The sequence below is a fragment of the Pelodiscus sinensis genome, chromosome 5, assembly GCF_049634645.1.
Source record: "Pelodiscus sinensis isolate JC-2024 chromosome 5, ASM4963464v1, whole genome shotgun sequence".
NCBI lineage: Eukaryota > Metazoa > Chordata > Testudines > Trionychidae > Pelodiscus > Pelodiscus sinensis.
Window position 1 is genome coordinate 115977725 of NC_134715.1, and position 26613 is coordinate 116004337.

A 26613-nucleotide genomic window follows, 5' to 3' on the forward strand; every position below is an offset into this window, starting at 1 on the left:
CAGTTTCTACAGTGGGATGAGATTCCTAGCCTCAGAAAAAGCACAGAACAAAATAAAACAGCATTTTAATTTCATTGACAACTTGCTTTTTATTCTGTTAATGATTTTCTTTCATAGAATACTAGGACTGGAAGGGACCTCGAGAGATCGAGTCCAGTCCCCTGCCCCCATGGCAGGACCAAATATTGTCTAGACCATCCCTGATAGACATTTATCTAACATACTCTAAATATCTCCAGAGATGGAGATTCTACAACCTCCCTGGGCAATTTATTCCAGTGTTTAACTACCCTGGCAGTTAGGAACTTTTTCCTAATGCCCAACCTAAACCTCCCTTGCTGCAGTGTAAGCCCATTGCTTCTTGTTCTATCCTCAGAGGCCAAGATGAACAAGTTTTCTCCCTCCTCCTTATGATACCCTTTTAGATACCTAAAAACAGCTATCAAGTCCCCCCTCAGTCTTCTCTTTTTTTCTAAACTAAACAAATCCAATTCTTTCAGCCTTCCTTCATAGGTCATGTTCTCTAGACCTTTAATCATTCTTGTTGCTCTTCTTTGGATCCTCTCCAATTTCTCCACATCTTTCTTGAAATGAGGTGTCCAGAACTGGACACAATACTCCAACTGAGGCCTAATCAGCGCAGAATAGAACGGAAGAATGACGTCTCATGTCTTGCTCATGACACACCCTTTAATGCATCCTAGAATCATTGTGTGTGCGGGGGAGGGGGCTTTTTTTTTTTTTTGGTAACAGCATCAAACTGCTGACTCATATTCAGCTTGTGGTCCACTATAACCCCTAGATGCCTTTCTGCTGTACTCCTTCCTAGACAGTCGCTTCCCATTCTGTATGTGTGAAGCTGATTGTTCCTTCCTAAGTGGAGCACTTTACATTTGTCTTTATTAAACTTCATCCTGTTTGGGTGGTTTTTTTTATTATTTTTTTAAATACTTTTTCAAAAATAAAAGCTCTCTTGACTTCTGAAATTGACCTATATAGCTATAATATTCTGTATAAAATCTTCATCTCAATTTTGGCACCTGCAAAAATTCAAGCTAGTATCTGAAAATACAGCACTGTGACTCTTTCGAGGTTACTTGGAGAGTCAGTTGTGGCTCATTAATTAGACCCAAAGTCTTCTATTTCTCAGTTCTGTTACTAAACTCTTCCTCCTCAAACTGCTATCCCTCAGGCTGTACTGGAGAGCGTGCTGCTCTGTGCCCATTCCCTTAAGAAGTTTGTAGTGGTGACTTGGAAAATTTTAGTTTGAATTTGTGGAGGAGCACAGTTTGCTCATGTGAAGGTTTAAAGACACAGGACCAGGGTTGGGAGGCCTGACCTTACAACTGACTTGTTGTACAAAGTCAGACTCTGTCCCTATTTTGCAAAAGGGGAACTGTGCCATAGTTAATCCCATTTAACAGTGTGTTGAGCATTGAGAAATATTGGATGACTCTTTCAGGGCCTTTGTGGGTGGCATAATGCTGCTAGCATCAGTATTATTCACATGTCATATCCTGCCCCTAAATCAGCCTCCATTTCACAAGGCTATTTTTTTAACAGTAATCTAAAACTTTATAGTCAGAGTGGTTTGAGGTCAAATAAACTATTTTAGCTATTTTTTCTGGATGCACAATAGCTGTCACTTAAGAATAGTTGGAATGAGCTCTTCATAGCGATGGAGTGTTCCCTGTAGTCATCTGAACAAACTTTAAATTTAGAAATCGGAAAGCCTCGGTGGTGTCCCTTTGTCACCATTTTGATGCCATTGCAAATGCCTGACAAATTGATCAGCAAAGAATGACATTGAACAGGATGTTTATAAGAACGTTAAGTTTCTCTTAGCTGTCTTGAAATCCTATGGTTTATAGTTGGTCATCAGTTGCAAACTGAACATACATATATACATTCATTTACAATGAAGGAAAAATATTAATATCTTACTATTGCTATTAACGTCAATACTTGCCACCAGTTACGATATGGTTAGTAGTTATTTCCTGTTCTAATTTCGCTATGGGAGGTCTGTGGCAGACTACTTATCCATGCTATATCTTCTTTTTTTCCTTTATAACTGGGGCACGCTGGGGAGTAAATTTCTGTATCCCATTTCAGTTTGTGCTGAATAAAAGTGACTTTGCAACTTTAAAGCACTGTGTGAAACTGACATTTGTATGGACAAAATGGGATTGGTATTTTGTAGACCGTTCAGAGGACAATCGCTGCATCTTGGTGCTGGTTTGTTTGTTTGTTTTAAAATGTGTAAACTCATTAGAAAATAAAAGATGAAAGAAAGTGGAGCTGTTTGAACCATGCTTAGTGTTTGATCTGGTCTATATGGTATTTTGTTTTTGTTTCCTTTCTTCAGGAAGGGGATAGGGTTGATGGCCCTCATGGTAGATGTGTGTCTTAAGGAGAGGGCAGAGATGTAATGCCATGCTCTTGGGCAGAGGGCTGACAGCCTTGTCAGGTTTCTTTGCTAGGTGTGTATGGGTGGGGCGGAGTGGCTCTGCGCTCCCAGAAGGTGCAAGGCTTCGGGCAGATGGAGCAGGACTGGGGGCAGTCAGCCCTCAGCATCATCTGGAGCCCGCTGCGCATCCTCCCCTCCCCAGCCAACAGTTAGTGCTGCCCAGTTGTGTGTTGCTCCAGTGGCATTTAAGGGGCCTGGATCTCCAGCTGACGCTGCTGCCTCAGCAGCAGTAGGTGGGAGCCCCAGGCCCTTTCAAATTCCCAGGCCCTGGGGCAACTTTCTTCTTTGCCCCCTCCTTCCTCTGTAGGCAGGCCTACTCTTGAGTAGATCATCAGCAAGAGGGCCAAACCATGAGCCACTGCTACCTGAGTGAAAAGTTAGCCGAAGCTGTAGCTGGCTCATCAACCTCTATATGTGACCCTACTACCACTAGCGGAAGACAGCGCATGGGTGGGCATGGATTCCACAGACTCTCAGGAAAGGTGCTTTGTTTTGTTTTATTTTTTAAAGGAGGAACCATCTTCTAATGGTTCTAAAAAGTTTCTTGTTTTTCACTTACAGTAATCATGACTAAATACGGAATGAATGGAAAGAAAGATTCCCAGCTAGCAGATACTAATTACATCAAAGATGGCACAGAAAGTGATGTGCTAGATGATCCAAGACTGGAGAAATTATGGAGCAAGGTGTGTTGCTTAACTTTTCTAGAAAGCCCTTACTTGGACTGAGAATCTTTAGAACTCTGTTTCCAAACACTGGGCCAGGTACTATGACCTCTTCTACCAGAAACACTGGGTGTGAAGGGCACGTCTTTTCTCAGGGGATCTGGTCCGTTAGAGCTGTTCCAGCCACTATATGTATTAGGGATGTTAGTGTGCACCTGTTTTCACGATTAACCGATAAGCCTGGCCTCATCAGTTCATCCTAATGGTTACATGTGCACACATACCCCTTGCTGCCACAGAGGCAGCAGAATGGGGGGGAGAGGCGGGAGGTAGTATACGTGGAGAGCTTGCTTGTAAGCTGTGTCTCCATACATGTTGGCTCCCATGGAGCCATCTTGCTCCCCCCCCCCCCCACCCTCCACTGTCTCCCACAGCAGCAACAGTGTGAGCGGGCAGGCAGGCATGAGCTAGTGCTCAGGAGGAGCCGCCCCATGTTGCTGATAGAGAGGTAGCAACGTGTGAGGGCAAGTGGGTGCCAGTACGTGCAGAAAGCCAACTTTCAAGCTGGCTCCCTGCACATTCTGTCTCCCACAGAATTGGCTCTCCCTTCACCTCCCTCCCCGCACTTCTGCCTCTATCAGAGGCATCGTGGGGGGAGGGGAGGAAGGGGGTGCAGGCAGGAGCCAGTGCTTGCGGGGAGCCATATTAAAAGCCAGGTCTCCCTGAGCACTGGCTCCCACCTGCCCCCGATATGTAAACATATAACCACTGTTTACAGTGAAAAAATTAGTGTTTATAAAAATATAAGTTTTTAAGTGTCCCTAATATATAGGTGAAATCTTGATCACAGTTAGGCCAATCAGAGTTTTTTGCTAATGACTTTACAGGGAGAAGGATTTCACTCTGTATAAACATTAAGGGATACAGCTTTGTATCTTGGCTTTTGTTTTCTTTAAATGGCTAAACTAAATTTAGAAATATTTCATAGAATTATTTTTAGAACAAGTTAAACTTAAAACCCCGCCTTGTAGTGTTTGTAAGTGAAACCTTCCAGAATTTGTGTTAGTGTCTGAAAACAAGAGTTGCTCCAGTCTAGGCAGTTGTATCAGACTGGCAGAACCTGCGAAAAGGAAATAATTAGTAAAAAGAACCATTTTTAGAATTCTTCACTTTATCATTCTAAGGTAGTGTAAGGAAAAGGAAGTTTGTGTTTGTGTTTTTTAAATAAAATCAAATTCAACCTACCAGTGTTCTTCTTTGAGAAATGGCAGAACAAAGAGATCACTTGGGAGTATTCCCCAACAAAATTTGAGCTGCTGGCTCTACAAATATCAAAAGATTTCACTTTTAACCTGTGGGAAGAAAAAACAGAGCTAAATCCATCCCTCTACCTGGGAAGCACATTGAGTTCATCTCTCATTGCAAATAGCTAGTACAATCAGAAACAGCTTGGAGCAGAGCAGGGGCATGACACAAAATATGGTATTTACTTGCCAACAGAATGAGAGCTCTTTGAATAAAGGTTCTCCTTATGTATCCATCTCAATCCCTAGGGTAAGAAAAACACTATATATTCAAGCATGCAGTTCATGTCTCCAACATCAATAACTGATAGCTTCCTAAAGAACATGTGTGACAGGGATTAGGCTCCACAATAATAAAAATAATAATTTTCATTATGTCTCTGGATATTTGGTAGGTAAGATTCTGGTCCCATTGAAGATAATGGTAAAGCTCCCATAGAATGCATGGAGACCAGGATTACATTCCATGTGTAAGTTCTGCCTTAATACCAGCACAGTGAAGCATCACTTGCCCTTGGAAATGAAAAAGGATTATAGCTTCTGTCTGTCTCATTCATAAGAATGGCCATACTGGGTCAGACTAAAGGTCCATCTAGCCCAGTATCTTGTCTTCCAGCAGTGGCCTATACCAGGTTCCACAGAAGGAATGAACAGAATAGATAATCATCAGGTGATCCCTGTCACTCATTCCTAACTTCTGGTAAAGATAGGGATACACAAACTCTTAAACAACAATTAGTCTGGTTTTTTTAAGTTTATCCTGTACAAACTAACTTGGCTACCCCCTGAAGCTAGGGATACCATGTCTGCCCATTCTGGCTAATAGCCATTGATGGACCTATCCTCCATGAGAGGGTAGAGGTTCAAGAGCCAGGGCAGGGGGTGAGAGGGAGGTATAGGGAGGGCTCAGGGCAGGGGTGGTGGGACTGGAGCTGCCTTGGCTAGCCCCAGAGATGGGGAACCAGGGGGGCCCCACCAGCAGTGTTCCTTGGGGGGAGTGGGACTGTAGGGTCCCTGGAAGTACAGTTCTGGAGGGGTTGCTGGTTGGCAGGGGTGCTGGCTGGTGGCCCTCCACCCCCATCTGGCACTGAGGGGGAGGGGTTTGGACAGGGGAGTCACCCACCTGGGCCGGTGGCTAGCGACATGAAAAGCCCTGGTCCTAGCTGGCCACTCTCTTCCTGGTGCGGCTACCCCCCCCCCCCCCCCCCAAGCGGTCACTCTGCAGTATAACCGACCCTCCTATCAGTCCCTCCCTTTCTGTTTTATGGAAAACAATCCAATTCCAGGCACATACCATTGTCCTGGTACAACCCAACCCTGACCTTGCTTTAAGATAGGATAAGAGGAAGCTGAATACCACATTTGGTGGTGCTAACTCTTCCAGTTTGAGGATTTCTTGAACAAACAGACTCAGACAGATGCACAAACTCTAAAATATATATAGAAAGAGAAAATAAGATATTCTCTGTCATCTTATATGTCCCTTTCTTCATGAGCTTGCTTTTTTCACTGCCACTAAAGATTGAGGGGATATTTTCAGAGAACTATACACAGTGACCCCAAGATCCCTTTCTTTAGTGATTAAAAGCTAATTCAGACTCCCTCATTTTATATGTATATCTGGGATTATGTTTTCCATTCATATTTCTTTCAGGCCAAGACTTCTGGGAAGTTTTCTGATCAGGAGCTGGATAAGCTGTGGCGGGAATTTAAGCATCACAAAGAAAAGATTCATGAATATAATATTCTGCTAGAGACTGTGAGCAGAACAGAAGGTGTCTGGATATTTGTCTGATGTTCCCAGAGCAGTGCAGCCCTCTCTCTGCCAATTACTAAGTTGTTTTTAAAGCATCTTTAAAATCTTAAAGATGGATTCTTAGGTTTACATTAGCATTACTTTGCGTATGCTGCCATTTACAGATACTTACAAGGCACAAATCTGTGTCCTCTGCCAAGAATCTATATAACTAATGGAACAATTACTGGTCTTGTCTTTTATAATGCCTGCTTGTGTTTCAGTGAGCAAGGAGATTGTCCACTGAGCAAAATAAACTCATGGCTTTCAGAAAAATATCAGCCAGTACCTAGTCCCTGTTCTAGCATTTGGGCCCTGATTTAATGGAATATAGTTCCTTAGAGGCACCTAGTAAGCAGGGAGGGAGGGGGGAAATCAGACCCTTGGGCTTCTATCTGAGGGGGAAGGTTGGAGTTAAGACTAGAGCAATGAGGAGTCAGATTGCACAGACCTTACCTGGGAGCAGGGCCCAAATGGATGGGAGCTAAGGTAGCTTTATGCCACTTGTGTGTTATGGGCAGCTAAGACTACTAGAGGTCAGTCTGCTGCTTGGCACAGGATAGGACACCACCTGAGGCTGCTCTAACTTAGGACTGGCTGCTAACAGCCCCTCTGGGCCATTGCGGAGGTCCTTTTTAGCAAGGGCACAGGACCGTTCTGCCCTTGTTCCTGTTCCCTGGAGTAATGCTGTGGCACTGCTGAAGGGATTTTTCAGGAAATGGGGTAATATAATTCTGGATCTTGTTGAAATTGCTGACCTAATTGATGTTTTCTAGATAGAATATTTTTACATCTCTTCTGTCCAAAGTGTGCACACATTGAAAAGTAAACACTCTTAAAAATCAGTGCTATTAAAGTGCATTGTTAGTGATAATTTACAAAGGGATCAAGTGCTGATAAGAACTGAGCATCGACTGCTCCCATCCAACTTGCTGGGACTTTCAAATATTTCTGTCCTTGGGATATGGCCTCTTATGAATTTTTTTTTTTTTTCATAACAGAAATCCATAAAAATCTGATCAACCCCCATGAGGAGAACGGGCTCAAAGAGGAAATCTTGTATGGCAAACACACAGAACTGAAAGACAAAATGCGAAGCATCAATCAGGGATTTGATCGCTTGCGTAAAATCAGCCACCAGGGATACGACACAGCCAGCGGTATGATTCACCCTGTTTCACATTCATTTATAATCTGTTTTATGAGAAGTCAGAAGGCAAATAACCCATTTAATCCAAATGAGCCTTGTACAAAGTACTGACTAACAGACTTGAGCCATTTAAAGGGCCTACTCTGTTTATTTACTGATTTTAGGGAACAAGTGCCCTGTGTGTCGCCTACAGAGGCCACTCCTATAGGACAGGAAATAGATTCTCATGATGCTTCCTATACTTGTGGCTTTTGGTGGAATGGGGAAATGGGACATGTCATTGTCCCTGAAAATGATCAGGAGGTTTAGCTCTGATAGGCTGAGATCTGGGGAGGCACAGAGCCAACTCTGCAGAGACTCTGTGGGTAGTCGTTCCTTACTAGCTACTCATAGCCTTTCTGCAGCATGGTTCCTGTGAATATTATGCTGCTAGAGCTGCCCCGGTGGCAGCTGTCCCAGGAACTTCCCCTTGAAGGAAGGAAGTTTCTTTGATATTGGGAGCACCGACTCTGGCCCCTTTAGGCATTCTTACAATACAAAATGTAAATCTTATAATCAGAGGAAATAGCCAGTATGTTAATGCTGATCCTGTCAGCACTAAACTTACCAGCAAGAGTTCCACAAGAATTTTCTGAGAGACGGCCACAAGATGTAGGTAAACTCCACACCATCCCCATCTCTAGATCCCTGTGGAGGGCTAAACTCCTGTCTTCTAAGCCCATGCAACAGAAACCAGCTGGGATTTTATTTTTTTACCATAAAGGCAGAGGGTAACAGAGACCTTACTCAAGGTGTGGCCCCCTTTGGGAGTGTGTGTGGGGGGGGGTGAGGGGGGGAGGATTTTTTTTTTAAAGGTCTCATATCCACTATGCTAAACATCTAATGAAAATGTTAGGATTTGGACTCAGTAATGCAGTGCCATTGGGTGCACATTTCTCATGTAGAGCCATGGAGGGGTGGTGTTAATTAGTCTTGTCAATGTGATCTCAAAAATGAACAACTTAAAATAATTGTGTGTGTATTGATTTAGAGTTTGAAGAACCCAGAGTGATTGATTTATGGGACATGGCCAAATCAGCCAACTTTACTGAGAAGGAACTTGAATCATTTCGGGTAAGATAGAATTTAGATAAGGGTTTTCTCTTCAACATTAAGAAACACTGTGTACGCTATATTCAGGGTATAATGATGCACCCTTCTCCCCCTTCTGTCGTTCTTCACTCAAGAGACAAAATTGGGACCCAGTTTGCAAACAGCAAAATAGGGATGTTAAATATTGGCTAATTGAATAGTCAGTCAGCCTCATGAATTCTTATCGGTTACTCGACTATCCTATAGTCCCCAGAGGCAGGGCCAGCAGCCAGTGCACTCCAGCCTCACTCCTGAAGAGTCCCCTGCCACTCCGTGCTGCTGCCTCTGTAACCGAGGCAGCAGCGTGGGGTGCCAGATGGGATGTGGTCCATGAGGGAAGCCAGTTTAAAACCAGGTCCCCTCGCAGACCAGCTGCTTGTCATCCCATGCTGCTGCCTTGGATACAGAGGCAGCAGGGAATAATGGCAGCAACCCATATCCAGGGGGCGCATGCTGCGCTCCTGGACCCGGCGCGAGCTGGAACTGAGTCAGGCTGCCTGCCCACCTGGCTCCTAATATATTTCAAATGCAGAACTGCAGCAGAGTTAAGTCCCAGACCCGGCATGAGCCAGGACTAAGCCAGGCTGCTGCCCAGCCTACTAAAAAATTTACTGGCAGTGTGGCAGAGGGAACGCACGTAGTCTATAGCATTAACCTATAAGTTTTTACTTATTGGTTAATTGACTACACTATTACATCCCTACATCTAAACATGTGTAACTTTTTACTGATGTGAGTATTCCATGGTGTGTAGTGGAATTATAGCTGAGTAAAATTACATGTCTGCTTAACTGGAGGTGTGCATAACGTAGTGAATACAAGCAGAGAGAGGGTAAGTTTAGAAGATAGGATACACAAAGAACAAGTTAAAAATCACTTAGGAAAGTTAGATGTCAGCAAGTCACCAGGTCCTGATGAAATGCATCCCAGGATACTCAAGGAGCTGATAGAGGAGGTATCTGAGCCTTTAGCTATGATATTTGAAAAATCATGGCAGACAGGGGAGATTCCAGAAGACTGGAAAAGGGCAAATATTGTGCCCATCTATAAAAAGGGGAATAAGAACAACACAGGAAACTACAGACCAGTCAGTTTAACGTCTGTCCCAGGGAAGATAATGGAGCAGGTAATTAAGGAAATCATATGCAAACACTTGGAAGGTAATAAAGTGATAGGGAATAGCCAGCATGGGTTTGTGAAGAACAAGTCATGCCAAACTAATCTGATAGCTTTCTTTGATAGGATAACAAGCCTTGTGGATAAGGGAGAAGCGGTGGATAAGGGAGAAGCGATGGATGTCATATACCTAGACTTTAGTAAGGCATTTGATACGGTCTCGCATGATATTCTTATTGATAAACTAGGCAAATCTAACTTAGATAGGGCCACGATAAGGTGGGTGCATAATTGGCTGGATAACCGTAGTCCGAGAGTTGTTGTTAACAGTGCTAAATCCTGCTGGAAAGGGATAACAAGTGGAGTTCTGCAAGGGTCTGTTTTGGGACCTGTACTGTTCAATATCTTCATCAATGATGTAGATATTGGGATAGAGAGTATGCTTATTAAGTTTGCAGAGGATACCAAACTGGGTGGGCTTGCAACTTCTTTGGAGGATAGGGACATAATTCAAAATGACCTTAGCAAGTTAGAGAAATGGTCAGAGGTAAACAGGATGAAGTTTAATAAAGAGAAATGCAAAGTGCTCCACTTAGGAAGGAACAATCAGTTCCATACATACAAGATGGGAAGCGACTGTCTAGGAAGGAGCATGGCGGAAAGGGATCTAGGGGTCATAGTGGGCCACAAGTTGAATATGAGTCAACAGTGTGATGCTGCTGCAAAAAAAGCAAATATGATTCTAGGTTGTATCAACAGGTATGTTGTAAGCAAAACTCGTGAAGTCATTCTGCCGCTCTACTCTGCACTAGTTAGGCCTCAGCTGGAGTACTATGTCCAGTTCTGGGCGCCACATTTCAAGAAAGATGTGGAGAAATTGGAAAGGGTACAGAGAAGAGCGACAAGAATGATTAAAGGTCTAGAGAACACGACCTATGAAGCCAGGCTTCATGAACTGGGCTTGTTTAGTTTGGAAAAAAGAAGATTAAGGGGGGACATGATAGCGGTTTTCAAATATCTAAAAGGGTGTCCCAAGGAGGAAGGAGAAAATTTGTTCCTCTTGGTTTCTGAGGACAGGACAAGGAGTAATGGGCTTAAAGTGAAGCAAGGGAGGTTTAGATTGGACATTAGGAAAAAATTCCTAACTGTCAGGGTGGTCAAATATTGGAATAAATTGCCAAGGGAGGTGGTGGAATCTCCCTCTCTGGAGATATTTAAGAACAGGTTAGATGGACATCTGTCAGGGATGGTGTAGACAGAGCTTGGTCCTGCCTTGAGGGCGGGGGGCTGGACTCGATGACCTCTTGAGGTCCCTTCCAGTCCTATGATTCTATGATATAACTACAGTCTACAGAAGAGATGTGTGAGGGGGGGGGATTTGATAGCAGTATTCAGCTACATGAAGGGGGGGAGGGGTTCCAATGAGGATGGAGAGAGGCTGATCTCAATTATGACAGAACGAGGAACAATGGTCTCAAGTTACAGTGGGGGAGGTCTAGGTTGGATATTAGGAAAAACTATTTCACTAGGACGGTGGTGAAGCACTGGAATGGGTTACCTAGGGAGGTGGTGGAATATCTATCCTTAGAGGTTTTTAAGTCCTGGCTTGACAAAGCCCTGGCTGGGATGATTTACTTGGGGTAGGTCCTGCTTTGGGCAGGGAGTTGGACTCAATGACCTCCTGACATCTCTTCCAACCCTAGGATTCTATGAACTGTTGGTTACTTTGTGCAAACAGGCCACCTTTCCATCGTCCTCTTCTATTCCTCTGTTGTAATGAATGCTGATAGTTTTAGTTTCTAAGAAATATCAGCTAGCTAAGTTCCCCACCAAGTTGTTGTTTTGCCCCTGGAGGAGGGCTGCTCGTGGATCATTTCCTAGGAAGGATCAGTGCACAGCTAACCCAGAAATGCACCATGATTCTGTTTAGTATAAATGCCTTTTGCTAAATCAATTACTGTGGTGCTTGTGCTTGCACTCTCTGGCTTTTTTTTTTAATGATGACATTTAAAAAATCTCAATTTAGTTTATCCCATGCCTGGCTGTCCTGTTTCCCCAACTACCAGGGGGACAACAATCTCTTGCATTCGTGGCTGGGAAAGCGGTGTCCACTTGTGAATTTCTATCTGTATTTATGGGATTCCCATTATAACTCTCCTGTCATGGCTCTGCCCACTTTCCAGATGAGTAAGTGAGGCACAGAGATCAAATTACCTGCCTATGGTTATGTGCAAAATCTGGAAGAGCCAGTAATTGAACCCAGATCTACAGCGTCACAGTCCAGCTCCAAGATCATTCTTCCTTCTGAGACTTGGAGCCTGATTTCCATACTCAATTAAATATGTTTGTTACGTTGACCTCCATGAGCTTTGGATCAAGGATACAGCAGTGAGAGAAAGGTGAATGAGCCCAGTGGCATCTACCCTTAGCATAAGGATGAATCCCCTTTCTTCTCAACAATAGGATCTAAAGCAGGGATGGGGAACCTTTTTTGGGCCGGGGGCTACTGACCCACACAAAAAAAATAAGTCGGGAGCCACACACAAGTGAGAATCAAAAAAACCCTAAAACAAGCCCTCACTGACGTGACCCCTGACTGAGAAGGAGACAGACTCTCCCCACATTCGCACTAGAGCGTAGAGAGGCCCAGGCTAGTAGATTTTGTGTGCTCCAGCTCTGCAGGAGGATGGCAGGGAGGCCGGAATGCCAGTGTGGGCTCCCCAATGCTGAGGGGGAACCCCGAACCTTAGGGACCAGATCTTGGCAAGCCAGGGGCTGCATCTGGCCCCCGGAACTTAGATTCCCCATCCCCAATCTAAAGTAAGAATATGACACAGACTGAACGTTTAGGCAGAAATCTTTCTGTAGGGAAATGCCATGCACCAGCTGAGAGGTGTTGTCACCTGCATAGCCCACGCTAGGGGATCGTGGCAGGAGGATGGTAAAGGTCACAGGGTGCTCTGCTGACTTATAATGTGGGAAGAAGATTTAAAGGTACACATTGGCTGAAATTCCTTTTAATCATGTTTAATCAATTCAACCGCTCAGGCGAAAGTCAGTTACTTTTGCTGATGTATCAGGTGAACCGTATGACACTTTATTTTATTTGGATGATGTGCCAATGCTGCACCCTTCCCTATAGTTTGAACAGCTAATCAGCTGCAGGAAAACCCAGTGCTATCTTAGTGTAACATGCAGTGTGTAAAACAGACTAGAATGCCATATAGCAGGATAATCATTTCCTTCTGCAGTGAGACCTCTGCTTCTGAAACTGGAGCAGACCCATTAGAGTGGGAAGTTGTTTTGTTGTTTTTTCCCACCAGGCCAAAGTGAAAACTCTGCCAAGCTAGATCTGAGTCAAACTAGCGGCAGACATTGTTTAAGGGTATGTCTACAGCACCGCTGGAAGCGAGCCTCGCAGCCTGGGTAGACAGACTTGCTAAAAATAGCAGTGTGCATGTTCCAGTAGCAGCCAAGAGTTGGGCTTGCCATCCACACTTGGGGGTAAGGTGGGTCCCCACTTGAATGGCTAGCATAGGCTTCTGCTGGTGCTGCAACATCCATAGTTATTGTTAGCACTTATTTGTCCAGTCACGCTGAGAGACTCACTCTCAGCTCAAGTGTAGACATTCCATACATGGTCTGCGGGAAATAAGTGTGGTAGTTTTCAGTCTGGTTCTTCATGCACAAGAGTTACATTGCAAAGAGAACCATCATCATAATTGGCACAACATTTGGTATTGTTGGTAGCCCCTGCAATGTGGGCAGGCCCCAGAACTACATGGAGACTAAAGTATCAGAGGGGTAGCCATGTTAGTCTGAATCTGCAAAAGCGGCGAGGAGTCCTGTGGCATGCATCTGACGAAGTGGGTCTTTGCCCACAAAAGCTTATGCTCCTACACTTCAGTTAGTCTGTAAGGTGCCACAGGACTCCTCGCCGCTTATGGAGACTAAAGTTACTCTTGAACAGTGAGGTCCAACAAGAGCCTACCTGAGTGTCTAGGGAAGCTTGCATTTTTGCTGCCTCTGCCACAGTATACAGGAGATCTACTTTTTGGTTGGATGTATTCCTGGAGGTTTCATCACATAATAATTTTTAATTCCTCGAGACTCCAGGGCAGTCCTGGAGAGTTGGCAGCCCTAGATGTCACTGATGTCAATCTAGCCCTTTTCAGCATTAGTTGAAGAGGTTGTCACTTGGATCTATTCCAGGTACATCACAGCTTATGGTAAAAATAAACCAATCAGGGGATGACTGGGCCAATTAGAAAAGAGCTAATTCTGAGCATTAAGGGTCTGATATTGAAAAGTGAGCTCTGTATTGTGTTGCAAAAAATGCAATGTATAAACTTACTTTCTATGGCATTTGTCACTACAATGTCCTTGTGGCTTTCAGACATTAATGGCCTCTTTGAAACTTGTGCAATAGATGTTTTCCTCCAAAACTGAATATCTGGATGGTTGTGAAGATCCGTTACCCAAAGTTCTTAAGAAGCAGAGAGCGGGAAGGGCTTTAAGTGAGTGAGAGTGATTGATTCTTGAAAAGAAGACTGCATTTAGCCCTGAAATGTGTATTCCTTGTTTTGTAGGAGGAGCTGAAACATTTTGAAGCGAAAATTGAAAAACATCATCATTACCAGAAACAGTTAGAGCTTTCCCATCAGAAACTGAAGCATGTGGAGGGGACAGGAGATAAAGAACATCTGAGCAGAAACAAAGAGAAATATGTCATGCTAGAAGAAAAGACGAAAGAACTGGGCTATAAGGTATGTATAAATACTACATGTTGCGAAGTACCCCCATGGAAGGTTTAACTCTCTGCTTTAGAGGTAATTTGGATCTTCCTGTGTGTTATCCAGGCTATTGACTTATTTGTTGTTAGTCTTCATTTGTATTACAATAGTGATGTGGGGCCCTGTCACAGAAGCTGGCTCTTTCAGGAGGGTCAGGGACTAGCCTACTTGTAACAAGCACTAATAAAGAAGAATGAGCCAAATCAGGCCCAGGTAGAAATAATTAAATCTCATGGTGGCTGGTTGGCAGCTAATAAGCCTGATGACAGGGCTCAACTGGAGTGGTTCCCAGAGACTGGAAGCTCCTGGGGAGAGGAGCTTGCAGGAGAGACCTGGAAGGTGTGTTCCTAAAACAGGAAACACTCAAACTCTGTCAGGAAACCCATCTGGCCTGTCAAGAACCACACACTGCCCAAGAGGAGCTGCAGTTGACAGATCTTTACAGGCCCCTGGCTCCAGGGAAGGATTCTTCCCAGCTAATGGTAATAGACATGACTCCAAGCTAGGGATGCAAGCCAAGCAAACCCTGCTGCAGCTGGACAGCAATCGATAAACTAAGACTGACTGTCTCCCAGCTGACAGTATTTGCTTGTGTTTTCATTGGGTCTTTGGCTAATAAACTAGACTCCTCAGAATGACTGTAGTTTCATATATAGTCTTCGTGGATTTATTGATGACATGAGGTGGAAAGCCAGGCAGGCAGCATTTATAGGCACGTGGCCAGAATGGGGCACTGTAGGGCAGGGACAGCCTGTAACAGATCCTGTTTGTTATTGGGGTGCCGTGGCGCAGTTCAAGCATACTAAAGGACTGTCTCAGTCTTGCAGAATTTACAACAAAGCGAAAGGTGGAAGGAAGAAATAAGTGTTGTCCCCATTTTAATGGGCAAGTTTATCCAGGCTTACACAGAAGCCTCCAGGAGAGCTTGGCATGGAAGCCTGAGTCCCAGTACAATGCCTTAACCACAACACCATCCTTCTTGTCACTTCAGGAAATCCTGATTTGGAATATTGAAAAAGTTCTCAGTTGCTATGATCAAGTAACAGGTTTGGCTTTTTGGGAATTGAGCCTTAAAATTCTGTCATTTCACAGGTCCATCAAGTGCAATACACACCAGTGGTAAAATGTGAATATGTAAAAACATTTTCTGATCACTTAGTAAATATATTTTTGCCCTTTTTAGGTGAAGAAGCACCTACAAGACTTAGCCACTAGAATCTCAAGAGGTCTTCAACACAATGAACTCTGAACATATTTTCCATGTTGTAGAAAACACCCAAGAAAGCACTTTTCCTGGGACTTACTGAATACCCAGAGAAACAAAAAATTAAATAGTAAGCTTCCAACTGGATTGTCCTTTGCAAGGAATATGGTATCAGTCCTTTTATAGTTTAGTCACTGAAGTGACACCTTGATTGTGAAATTAAATGAGTCGGTTATAAATATACATTTAATTTGCAGATCTTTTATCATTTAACTCTTTAAATTTTGCATCTGCATCACATCAAGTCTTTCAAATAATCATTCAAAAAAAAGTAGACACTGTTTATGAGCTCTGTTGGTTGTACTTGGAGGAGGGGGGAGATATATTTCCCAGACCAGTTGAACTAAAGCATGATGCTGCAAAGATTTAATAGAATAATCTAAAATTATAGTCTAATCTAGGGATGTAAAATTATAGTCTAATCTAAAGTAGGGATGTAATAGTGTAGTTGATTAAGCAAAAGCTTATCGGTTAATGCTGTAGATGACCCACATTTCCCCTTCCCCGCAGCCAGTAAATGATTCAGCAGGCTGGCCAACTCAGTCCTGGCTCATGCCAGGTCCAGTACCTACCCCTACTGCGGCTCTGCATTCAAAGTGTATTAGGTGCAAGGTAGCCTGGATCAGTTCTGGCTTGCGCTGGGTCTGAGAGCTCAGCAAGCTCCCTTCTGCACCCAACTCTGTCCCAAACCTCCATAGACATGCAGCCCTTGACCACTTGCCAAAAACTTGGAGCAGCCCTGCATTAGAAATTATTGCCCATCTCTGTGATAATCCATGAACTAATGCCATCTGAAGATCACTAGACTGAAACTGAAAGGAGCATTCATATGCAAAAGGTTGTTTGACCAAAAGTCCTTGGTGACAAAGTATCTTTTTTCTGTAGTCTGATTTTTCATTATGCAGACTGTCACCATTTTACTTCTGGGGCGATTCTGTGCCACTGCATGTGTCAGAATTTGATTTTTTTTTCCCTCTGCAGAAAATACATTCTGCTGGAGTAGCACTGCAGTTACACCTGTAGCCCACCAGGTGCTGCTGTTGCCGCACAAAAAGGACACCCCGTTTACTGTAGCAGCCAATAGGGAAGAGAAGTGTGTTTCCTCACAACATCCTGGCTATAGGGCCAGTCGAGGGGGCACAGGTGATGGCGGGAGGGGTCTGGACAGGGTGGGGCAGGTTGTATAGACTGCAGTTCAGAACCACCAATGAAGAGGACCGACTGGGGCTGAATAGGAAGTGAGGCCAGGACATGGTGTGTGGGGGGGGGGGGGGGGGGCGGGACTTAAAGGGCCACACAGGGATGGGATGCAGTGGCTGCGTGTGAGTGCAGTTAGATATGAGGACCGAGAGGAAGAGCTGCAGTGACTGCATTGGGGTAGGGGCCGTGTGGGGATAGGGATGCAAGGACATAGGGATTCGGGGGGGGGAGAAGTGGTTGGGGGGGGCCGGGTCTAAGGGACACATGGGGGCAGCAGTAGATGTACCTGACTGATTGGGAAAGGCTAGGATTAGCTGCAACCTGCATTGAGGAGGCTACCCAACTCCCTAAAAAACTCCGTCCCTACACCTCCAAAAAACAAACCGATTCACTCCCAGGCTCCTTCCAGTCCCTCTGCTCCTCCATCAGGCCAGTTCCCTCTGCCCCCACCCCATCTCAACCTTCTCCTGTCCCCATTGCGCCCCTTCCCCCAAGAGATACTGTCCAGGGGACAACTGGGGGGCCTGACCTCCTGCATGCACTAAGGGGGTAAGAGCTGCAGCAAGTGGAGCAACCTAGCCCCCTGCTCTGTTATCCCACCTATCTCGTAACTGGGTTGCTCTGCTGCACCCTGGCAACAGGAAGTGGAGCACCCTGGCCCCACATGGCTACATTCTACTTGCAAAGTAACTCTGCCCCCTGCGCCAGGCCCCCCCAGATAATTCCCTGGGCTAATATCAATATGGGAGACCATCCCAGCTGCAGGATGATCGGTGCAGCCACCACCCCTGGGACTGCCATCCTATGGATGAGATACCCTGACTCTCTCAAGCCTGTTCACTGCTTCTGAGGGGTGTAGGAAATAAGTTTGTGTTGTAGTTAAAATGAATTATGTAAAATTCAGTATAAATGTGCCTAGAAATAAATCTATTTGTCCTAAAACATTTTCTGAATCTTTTTTTTGTTGTGTCTCTGTTGCAGACAGACTTGAGGACAGGTATTGTGAAATACCAGAATAACTGAAACTCTCATGATTATACACTGTGTTATTGTGACAAGTAACAAGTGCATAACATTAAAACATCATGCACAGAATGGTTTTTGGCACAAAGTTCCCCAAGGAGTACCAGTTGCAGTGCTTGGGGGGGGAGGGGAGGGAACATGAAGCAAACTCACCCATGAAGCAAATAAACTGTGGCACAAGAATGTGATCTGAATCATTGTCTGCTTTATGGATAGTTTAATCAGAGTTGGAAAGCTTAGATAAAATACATTTGTCACTGGTTTCACATAGGGCAGATTTTATTTATTGGACACAGGTTGGAGAGGGGAAGGAAAATAACACAAGCCTTTCAATACAAAAAAAATCAAAAACAAATCAGGATACTTAAACTAGGTAAATCAATGGATTGCTTGCATGCTTATATTCAAGCACATGTTTAATGCTTTGCCAGTCTAAGGCCTCAGCAGGCTGGACAATGCCATCACACATGATGCCTCCTGAAATGCACAAAGCTTCCATTGTGGGGTTTCGCTTCAAATAATTTAAGAAAAACCCCTCTCACTCACTACTATGGTCCACCACAGCATAGCTAAGCCTTAAAAAATTGAGCTGCTTTACCTGAAAATATCTACAAGTATTAGTGTCACTTCTAAAACTGTGTCAAAAATATAAAATCTCAGGCTGTTCAATTAAGATAGAAGAAATAAATAAAAAGGGCATGAAATAAAATTCAATGTGTTATATCTCACCTTTGAATACAAACAGAATAGTCTGTACATTAGAAAACAGGAAAGTTGCAGTTTAGCTACTGGAACCATAGACTGCATTTTATACTATACAGTACCTCATTGTAACAAATAACATCAAGACTCTGAATCAACATTCCCATTGCATTATAGACTGCATAAGCAACATGTATTTCAAGACACTCGTGCAGCAATCATTGGGGAATAGCTTATATGTCTGTACAAAAATATGTATATTTGTTTATTTGCGTAATACCATTAGGTAGGAAATAAAACATTCATTAAAATCTGACCTTGTTGCACAAAAGCGTATAGATAGCCACATCAGAATGTTCTATTTTTCAGGAAAATATTTCAAGTGTGAGACAAATTCAGTACAATAGCTCTTGTATACCAAATGCATGCCCTCATTAATATCCATATTTATAATAGATCAGTCTCATATATGCAAATCTCGGTATATATTATTATTTACATTTCATTCTCTCCCATCACAAATGCACAAACATCTATCTCAATAGCAAAATATGCTTAATATTTAAGCATTTAATTGACATATATTGAAGTAAAACAGACATCTTGTTCCTTCATCAGTTTGCTTAACAGAAACCTGCAGAGGTTAGTTTAAATACAATTCTCACACTGTAAACTCAAAGGGGTGATCAGCGTTGGTCTAAAATGACTCTAAACCTGTCTACTCCCCGAGGGAACTATCTTTTAATGTTTCCATACTAATCAAGAACATAAGAACATCTGTATTGGATCAGATCAAAGGTCCATCTAGCCCAGTATCCTGTCTTCTGACAGCGGCCAGTGTCAGGTGTTCCAGAGGGAATGAATAGAACAGGTCATCATCAAATGATCCATCCCTTGTTCCCCCATTCCTTGCTTCTGGCAAACAGAGGCTACAAATACCAACAAAAGAGATAATTACATTATTTTGAAACAGAGATGTGTCAACCATTGTATTTGAAACTAATATACTTTGGGGATATTTGGGTCCAGATCCAAATTTCACATCTTAGACCTCAAACACATCCAACTGAGAGTGAAGTGCTGCTTCTAATACAAATCCCTAATCAAAGTCAGGCCCCCAGCTCTAGCTTTAAAGCCATGCAGTTATCTCAAACGCTTTCAGACCCAATGAAGATGAAAATAGTCTTCAAGGATGTTAGCCCATGAAATCCTTTCTTGAAGTCACATTTGCTCCATTTCAAAGGTCAAGCATCAAGAGCAGGAAAGGGTACCACTTTTTCTTACAAGACACCACTTTTACAGACAGAATCTAAAAACAAAGATGGAGATCCTGCCAATCCAGCAGTAGATCAGTGCCAGGGAGGAAGATGAGTAAAATTTATCCTATCAGTCATTCACCTGCCCTCATCAATTTCAAAAGTTTTGTTTTGTGTTTTAAATCTAATCATCTGGCATCTAGTCCAAGATCTGGTCTTTCCCCCCATTTTATAGGAATGTGAAGGAGACCACGTGGGCTGGCAGCAACTCCTACGACAGAAGACAGGTTAGTCGTGAACCAGGAGGAATGGTACAGCAACAGCATTGGAGTTTGGTAGAAAGTTTAGTTCTTTCTCCAAACTGACAATAACCCTGGACTAGCTTCTGAGCCAGCATCCATGGCTTATTTAATTTGCTAAAGATTGAGACTGAAAGTAGCCAAGGCCTTCATAGTCATGCCAAACTCAAATCCAGTCTGAATGACTTTAACACAGTCAGAAAGCCGTATGCCTGCAACATGAATAACTGCACCGCCTCTAAATATGCCCTGAAATACTCAAGTTACCCTGTTCTAAGCCAAACATGTAACATCTCAATCTATACACTAGGCATGTGTCATAGCTTATGTTACCCTAGAATCAGTTGTGGTGCTATTCCAACAAACAATCTTAATACTGGTTAATTATTTCAGACCCAGCCACAGACTGGCCATTTTCCTGCAGTGCTTAGACCCCCAAAATAGAATAGAAGTAAAAAGAGATTTTGATAAGAGAGTCACATGGACAATTAATTAGCTTCTCACTCAGCTGCGGGCAAAATATGGCCTGTGGGGCAGATATGGCCATGCAAACATTCAGATCCAGCCCCCCAAAATCCTCTGGGCTACCAATGTCCTACAGCCCAATGGGACCCTCGGGCAGGCGCTCTGCCTGCTACAGCCTCACACAGCACTCTAAGCAGCTAGCTGCTAGTGCGGGCAGGTGTGTCGTTGCACAGCAGGTGCAATGGGGATGGAGGCTTTGCAAGCTGCCTATGCCTGCACGCACAGCCCACGCAGCTCCCACTGGCCAGTTTCTGGCTAATGAGAGCTGCAAGGATTATGCTGGGGCATGGACAGGAGAGGGTGCAGAAGTCTCCCGCCTCCCCATGGCACACGCCATGCAGACACACAATAGTCACAACCCCCTTCTGCCCCAGGTCACAACCTAAAGCCTCTGCACTCACCTCCTGCACCCCGTCACAACTTCCTCCCAGACCCCCATGCAACTTCCTGTACCCACAATACTCGGCCCCAGGTCCCAACACCCTCCTTCACTCAAACCCCCTCCCAGATCCCGCCCCCTTTCCCAAACCTCAGTCCACTAGCGTAAGCTCCTTTCTACACACAACCGCTGACCCAGACCCCACCATTAGTATCAGGCTCATTGACAGGGGCAATTGCAGCAGCAGTGGTGGCGGGAGCCCTGGGCCCTTTAAATTGCCCCTGGCGCTCTGAATGGCATGCCCCGGGCAGCACTGAGGGCTGCTAGTCCCAATCCCGTCTGCCCAAGGCCCCAGCCCTTTAAGGGGCATAGAGATGCCCTCCCCCTTGCCTAGGGCCCCAGCAAGTCTGTCAGCCTCACTGAATATCATAGAAATGTGAAGCCCTTGACCACCTACAAAATTCTTGGCATGTCTCCCCCCCATCAAAAAGTATTGCACACCCCTTCTCTAACTTGATACATTTTTCTCACACATCCATTGCCTCCTCCCCTCCCATGCTCAGTACAGTCTTAGTGCATCTAACATTTAATAGCTATTCTCCCACTTGCCACCAGGTGGCTATAAGCATAACAAAAATCCCTTCAATAGTACACCCCCCTTTAGATTAATAAACTTACATTTTAACAACACAACATCCTATGTAAGTAGCTGAGACAGAGTATCCTAGTCCTCAAACAATTACATGGGATTATTCTGCTTTACTACTACTAGTTTAGCCTGTCTCTAGGTTTGGGAGCTCTTCTGGAATGGTGTAGTGAACAGACTTATGTCCTGCATCCATAGCAGGTGCACAAGGGTTATCTGCTAACACAATCATCTCTGCAGGCTTAACTTCCTAGTCCAGTATAGCCGTTAGTATGGAATCCTCACCAATCTCATTATTGCTGGTTGTAGCAGCTAGATAGTTTAATGACTCCATAAACTTTTGTAGCTCAGCACATGAATAAGAAACCTCTACCTGTACTGCACATGAATCTGTTTGTAATACCTACGAATTGGCCTTACAACTGGTAACTGAGTGAGTGAAAAAAGTGATCCCACATGTGCTATGATGCAACCTGCTAATCAGCAAGGGCCACTACAAAAATTAAGAACAATAGGCATGTTACATACACTGCATGTTCTTGTTGATGCTTTTACATCATAATATAACTTTTGTGCTGCCTGCCCTTCCTTCACTAGAGCAGCTTCTCTGATATATAGCAAGTCCCAATGAGTTTTTTGTTTCCTTCCCATTGAGAGTTCTGCAGGTGGGTTTGCCTGTTGTGGCTCATGGTGTCATGTGATACTGGCAAGGAACCTTGGCCAACTTGGCTTTTGTGCTACCATATGCCATCTTCTTCATCTCCTCTTTTCTGTTTAGCGCAGCTCATTCCACTGGACCATTTGGAGAAAGATGGCTTGATACAGTTCTAATGTGTTTGATACTGATTTTTTCAAAGTTCCTAAAACACAGCACCAGTGAACTGGGGACTGTGGTTACTTACCACTGTCTCAGGCACATCAAAACTGGAAAAGGTAAGTCCAAGAGTACCATCTGTATCCTCAGGTGTAGAAAGGGCATTTCACATGCCTCACTTCATTTTTAATGAGCATCAGTGATTATTCAAAACAAACTTTTTCCATCAATGGAAGAACAGAATCTACATGAATCCTCATCTAGCGTCACTGAGACCCCGCCCATGGATACAAAGGAACTATCAGTGGAGAATGGAAGCTAGTGTGACAAACTACCCATTCGATATCCTGATGCTTTCCCAGTCCCCACATATAACTGTGCACAAGCCTCTTCATGGGTAAAATGCCAGGGTGCCCTTCATGTAGTGATTTTAGCACCAGGAGTCTACATCCTAGCGGTACAATCATGCAGGACCCTAATAACAAGCACTCATCCTGGACAAAAAGATTCTTTCTGGAAATAATGAGATTGTCCAGCCGTTTGTAACTGTTCTCTGCACTCAAGACCATAATAGGTCTCTCTCTTTTTAGCTATACTGCATTCATCAGAGAAGTGGACAGTAGTTCAATAAGGAAGATGGTTTCTGTAGGCAGGGATGCTTTGGGTGAAGTATCCAGAAAATGAAGTCTACACAGAGCATTTACATTATCCAATGCTTTTCCAGGTTTATAATCAAACTCGTAGTTGTGCGTTCCTAAGAAGAGAGCCATATTTGAATTAATTCTGACATAGGAGGTACAAGTTGTGCTCTCACCAAACAGACCTTTCAGCAGTTTATTGTCTGAATGTGTAACAAACTGCCTCACAGATAGGTAAGTGTGGAATTTCCTTTCCCCAAAAATCATGGCTAGAACTTTTTGTTCTAATTGAGAATAATTTTTTTTCTGATAGTGACCTTTGTGCTTAGCTCCCATTTTCTGGCTATCATCCTGAACTAAAAGATTTGATAACTTTCACAATTGCTTTGCTTCTGAAAAAGCGATTTTTTGTTTTTGATTGCAGAGGAATTGTATCCTTTTCTGTAGCAGTTTATATAATAGAGTCAATACCCATACCAGGCTAGATAAAAATTCACCAGATTAGTTTAGTAGGCTTAGAAAGGATTTCAGCAGACACACAGACTTTGTCAATGTTGCTTCAGTAATAACCCATACTTTCTCCTCTACTTAATATAAGCTAGTTGCAGAAACTTGGTGACCCAGGTAAATGATTTCAGTAGCCTAAAAATACATTTACAAGAAGACAAGTATCAGTGTCAGCCAATTTTTTCAGTACCAGTTTTGTAAGTGTTCTGACTCATATCTCCTGGAATAAAGATATCATCAAGGTATACACAGATATGTCATGGCTTGAAATAAATTGCCTGTCCATTGCCCTTTGAAAAATACTCAGTGCTGCTGACACTAGAAATGGAGATAGTTATAATGAAACAACGCTTTAGGAGTATTGATCATTACATGGGATTTAGAGCTGTTGCCTAGAGGTACATGCTATTTAAATTGATTTTTATGAAAGTTTTTCCACACAGATAGGTGATGTATATGTCTTCTATTCTAGGGAGCAGATACATAGCTATCTTGGCCACACAGTTGACCTTGGTGATCCTATTCCAGTATCTGATTTCACTCCTGGAACAAAAGGAGCAGGAAAGGCTCAATAATACCAGCTGCTTGTAATCAATCCACTTCTTAGTCTACCTTAGGACACATGGCATAGGGTACTGGGCTTGGCTTAAAGAAATGGTTTAGCTACTGGACCCAAGTAAATTCTGCGGAACCACTTGCTAACCTTTCACAATACAAAAGCCCCATTGCAGAGTGTACGCTCTTACTATTTTGTCACCAAAAGGTGGGTTTTGATGACAAAACTTTGTAGTGTAGACAAAGCCTATTAAACCCAGAGGTTTAGCGATTGGAGGGTAACCAATGGACACAGTGACATTGGTTACCCTCCAGTCCCAGGATGTTCTATGGTGACTAGTATAATCTGAAAGGGAGTGGATTCTCCAAGGACACTTCCATAAAACTGTTGATTTCAAGGAAGATACTGCTGATCTGCAGTGGATTAAATGATGGGAGAATAAGGTCCAGGTGCTTTATAAGACCTGTCCTGGCCTGCAACTCGTGGAATGGACTGCGATTGCACCACAATCATGGTTGTAAGTTGCTGCATTTACTACATTTTTATACCTTTTTAACTAATATGGAGTTCTTAAGGCGCCCAAGTGTTGGCATGGAATTATCTAACTTTTTGTTCTGGAGATTCTGCTTCATTCCCGGTATGTCTCTCTCACCTGCTCTTCATCAACATTTTAGTACACTTTCTATTTGACTAAGAGGGCAGTCAACCCACGTCGCTACCACCTCTTGCCTGGCTTTGTCTTCAAAGAAATACAGTATTCTCTAGTATTGGTCCCAAACACTGCATTTTACTGGCATGTTGGGTTGGCTTGGGAAATTCCCCTATTAGAATACTATCATATTGGATTTTAAGACGTACCTGATTTCTACTACACTGCTCTTAATCCTGGTCTCTTTCTTGACAGAAATCAATAAGGAGACCATAATTAAGTGCAACTCTTGACCAACAGGGACTTTTAGACCCTCCCCACCAGACTCCCAATACTAAAATTATTGTTTCTAATTTTTGCCTACAGCTTCTAGATCCAGCCTCTTGATAGTAAAAGTGTGAAATGACAACCAAATGCAGCCCACATAGTTCTACTGTCTCCTGTAACAAGGCCACATGACTCTGTGTATTACATGTCTAGAGGGTTCATTGCAAACTGGAGCCTATAGTCTCTGTGGTCATAGCGCCTTACTAAAGATGAGAACAATCGCAATCTACTATGTTTTGTATGAGTTATGCTCTGAAGATTACCAACATAGTTCACAGATAGATAAAGGTGACCGGATACAATATCAGATGCTGGCTTTTTCACAATGTAGTACTGACCAAAAATGGAATTACTCACACACTTACTAAATCTGCCTTCTCATCCCCCCTTCTCTGTTGCTCACCCATCAAAGAATCTCTGAATACATATACATATGTATTAGCATAAAAGATTAAAATTCTTCCTGAATTCTCTTTATGCAGCACCAGAGTAGAAACGAAGTATTTCTGAAATTACAGTAAGAAACTTTAATTAGTTCTCCCTTAAACTTTCATTTTAATTAAAGTTTGATTAGCAGCTAGGATTTTCTAAGATTTCACACAGCTTTAATAAAAGGTATATTGTATTACAATTCATAATGTACATTAGCTATGTTTCCTGTGAGACATGCTCTGTCCATTCAAACAAAGTCCATAAAAGGTGGTTTCAGTTATCTCTGACATTCTGAACACATATGCCCCGAAAACGTAAAGGATTGATACTGCCAAAACTCCATCTATCAGAAGAAATGCATTACTGAGGTTATCAACACGTGTCATTAAAGAGCACATGGTGTTTTTTGTTAACCCAATTACCTGAGCTGACATTTGACTACAATGTCATATTCTGACTATTTAACTACAACTTCACTTCAGTATGGCATTCTTCCTTGCTTCTTCCCCTAATCTGTTGTGTAGTGTTGCTGGGTGAGGTTAAAATGATGTTGTGTTGCAATCCACCCTGACTGCATTTTGACTGTGTGTGAAATGACCTGCTTAGGCACCAGGTTGTATAGCAACTAGTGATCTTTCTCAGTGAAAGATGCTGAATAAATGGAAGATTATGGTGTTAGCTGGAATTCATCTCCTGCTATGGACATTTAAATGAAGGGTAAAGAGGACTTCCATGGACCAATAAACTTCTTATTTTCCTGTATTGTATGCGTTTCATGGCCTGACAGAACAAGCTAAATCAAGGATAATTCAACAAAAGTACAGACCATCAAACTATATTAATTAAGCCTTACAGAGAAAAAATATAAGCACTTGTCTAAGCTATTTGCTGAGGAAGACTCCCAGGTCCAGACTGTCAAAGGTATTTAGGTGCCTAAAGATGCAGATAGACACTAGTGGCGTTTTCAAACCC

The 26613-nt window shown here is 43.3% G+C and overlaps 2 protein-coding genes across 5 annotated transcripts in view; one reads left to right on the top strand and one right to left on the bottom strand.

The window, feature by feature from the left end:
* The window catches only part of LRPAP1 (LDL receptor related protein associated protein 1), a 28277-nt gene extending 10447 nt beyond the window's left edge, over window positions 1-17830 (top strand). The window contains exons 3-8 of the mRNA XM_006128250.3: window positions 3032-3156; window positions 6094-6214; window positions 7236-7394; window positions 8415-8497; window positions 14221-14397; window positions 15608-17830. Coding sequence (XP_006128312.1) covers window positions 3032-3156; window positions 6094-6214; window positions 7236-7394; window positions 8415-8497; window positions 14221-14397; window positions 15608-15673 — 731 coding nt within the window. The 3' untranslated portion in view covers window positions 15674-17830. The remainder of the gene's footprint in view (window positions 1-3031; window positions 3157-6093; window positions 6215-7235; window positions 7395-8414; window positions 8498-14220; window positions 14398-15607) is intronic.
* The window catches only part of DOK7 (docking protein 7), a 108858-nt gene continuing 99409 nt past the window's right edge, over window positions 17165-26613 (bottom strand). For all 4 annotated transcript variants that reach the window (XM_075930821.1, XM_075930820.1, XM_075930818.1 and 1 more), the window contains one exon: window positions 17165-19542. The gene's annotated coding sequence lies outside the window, so the exon portion shown is untranslated. The remainder of the gene's footprint in view (window positions 19543-26613) is intronic.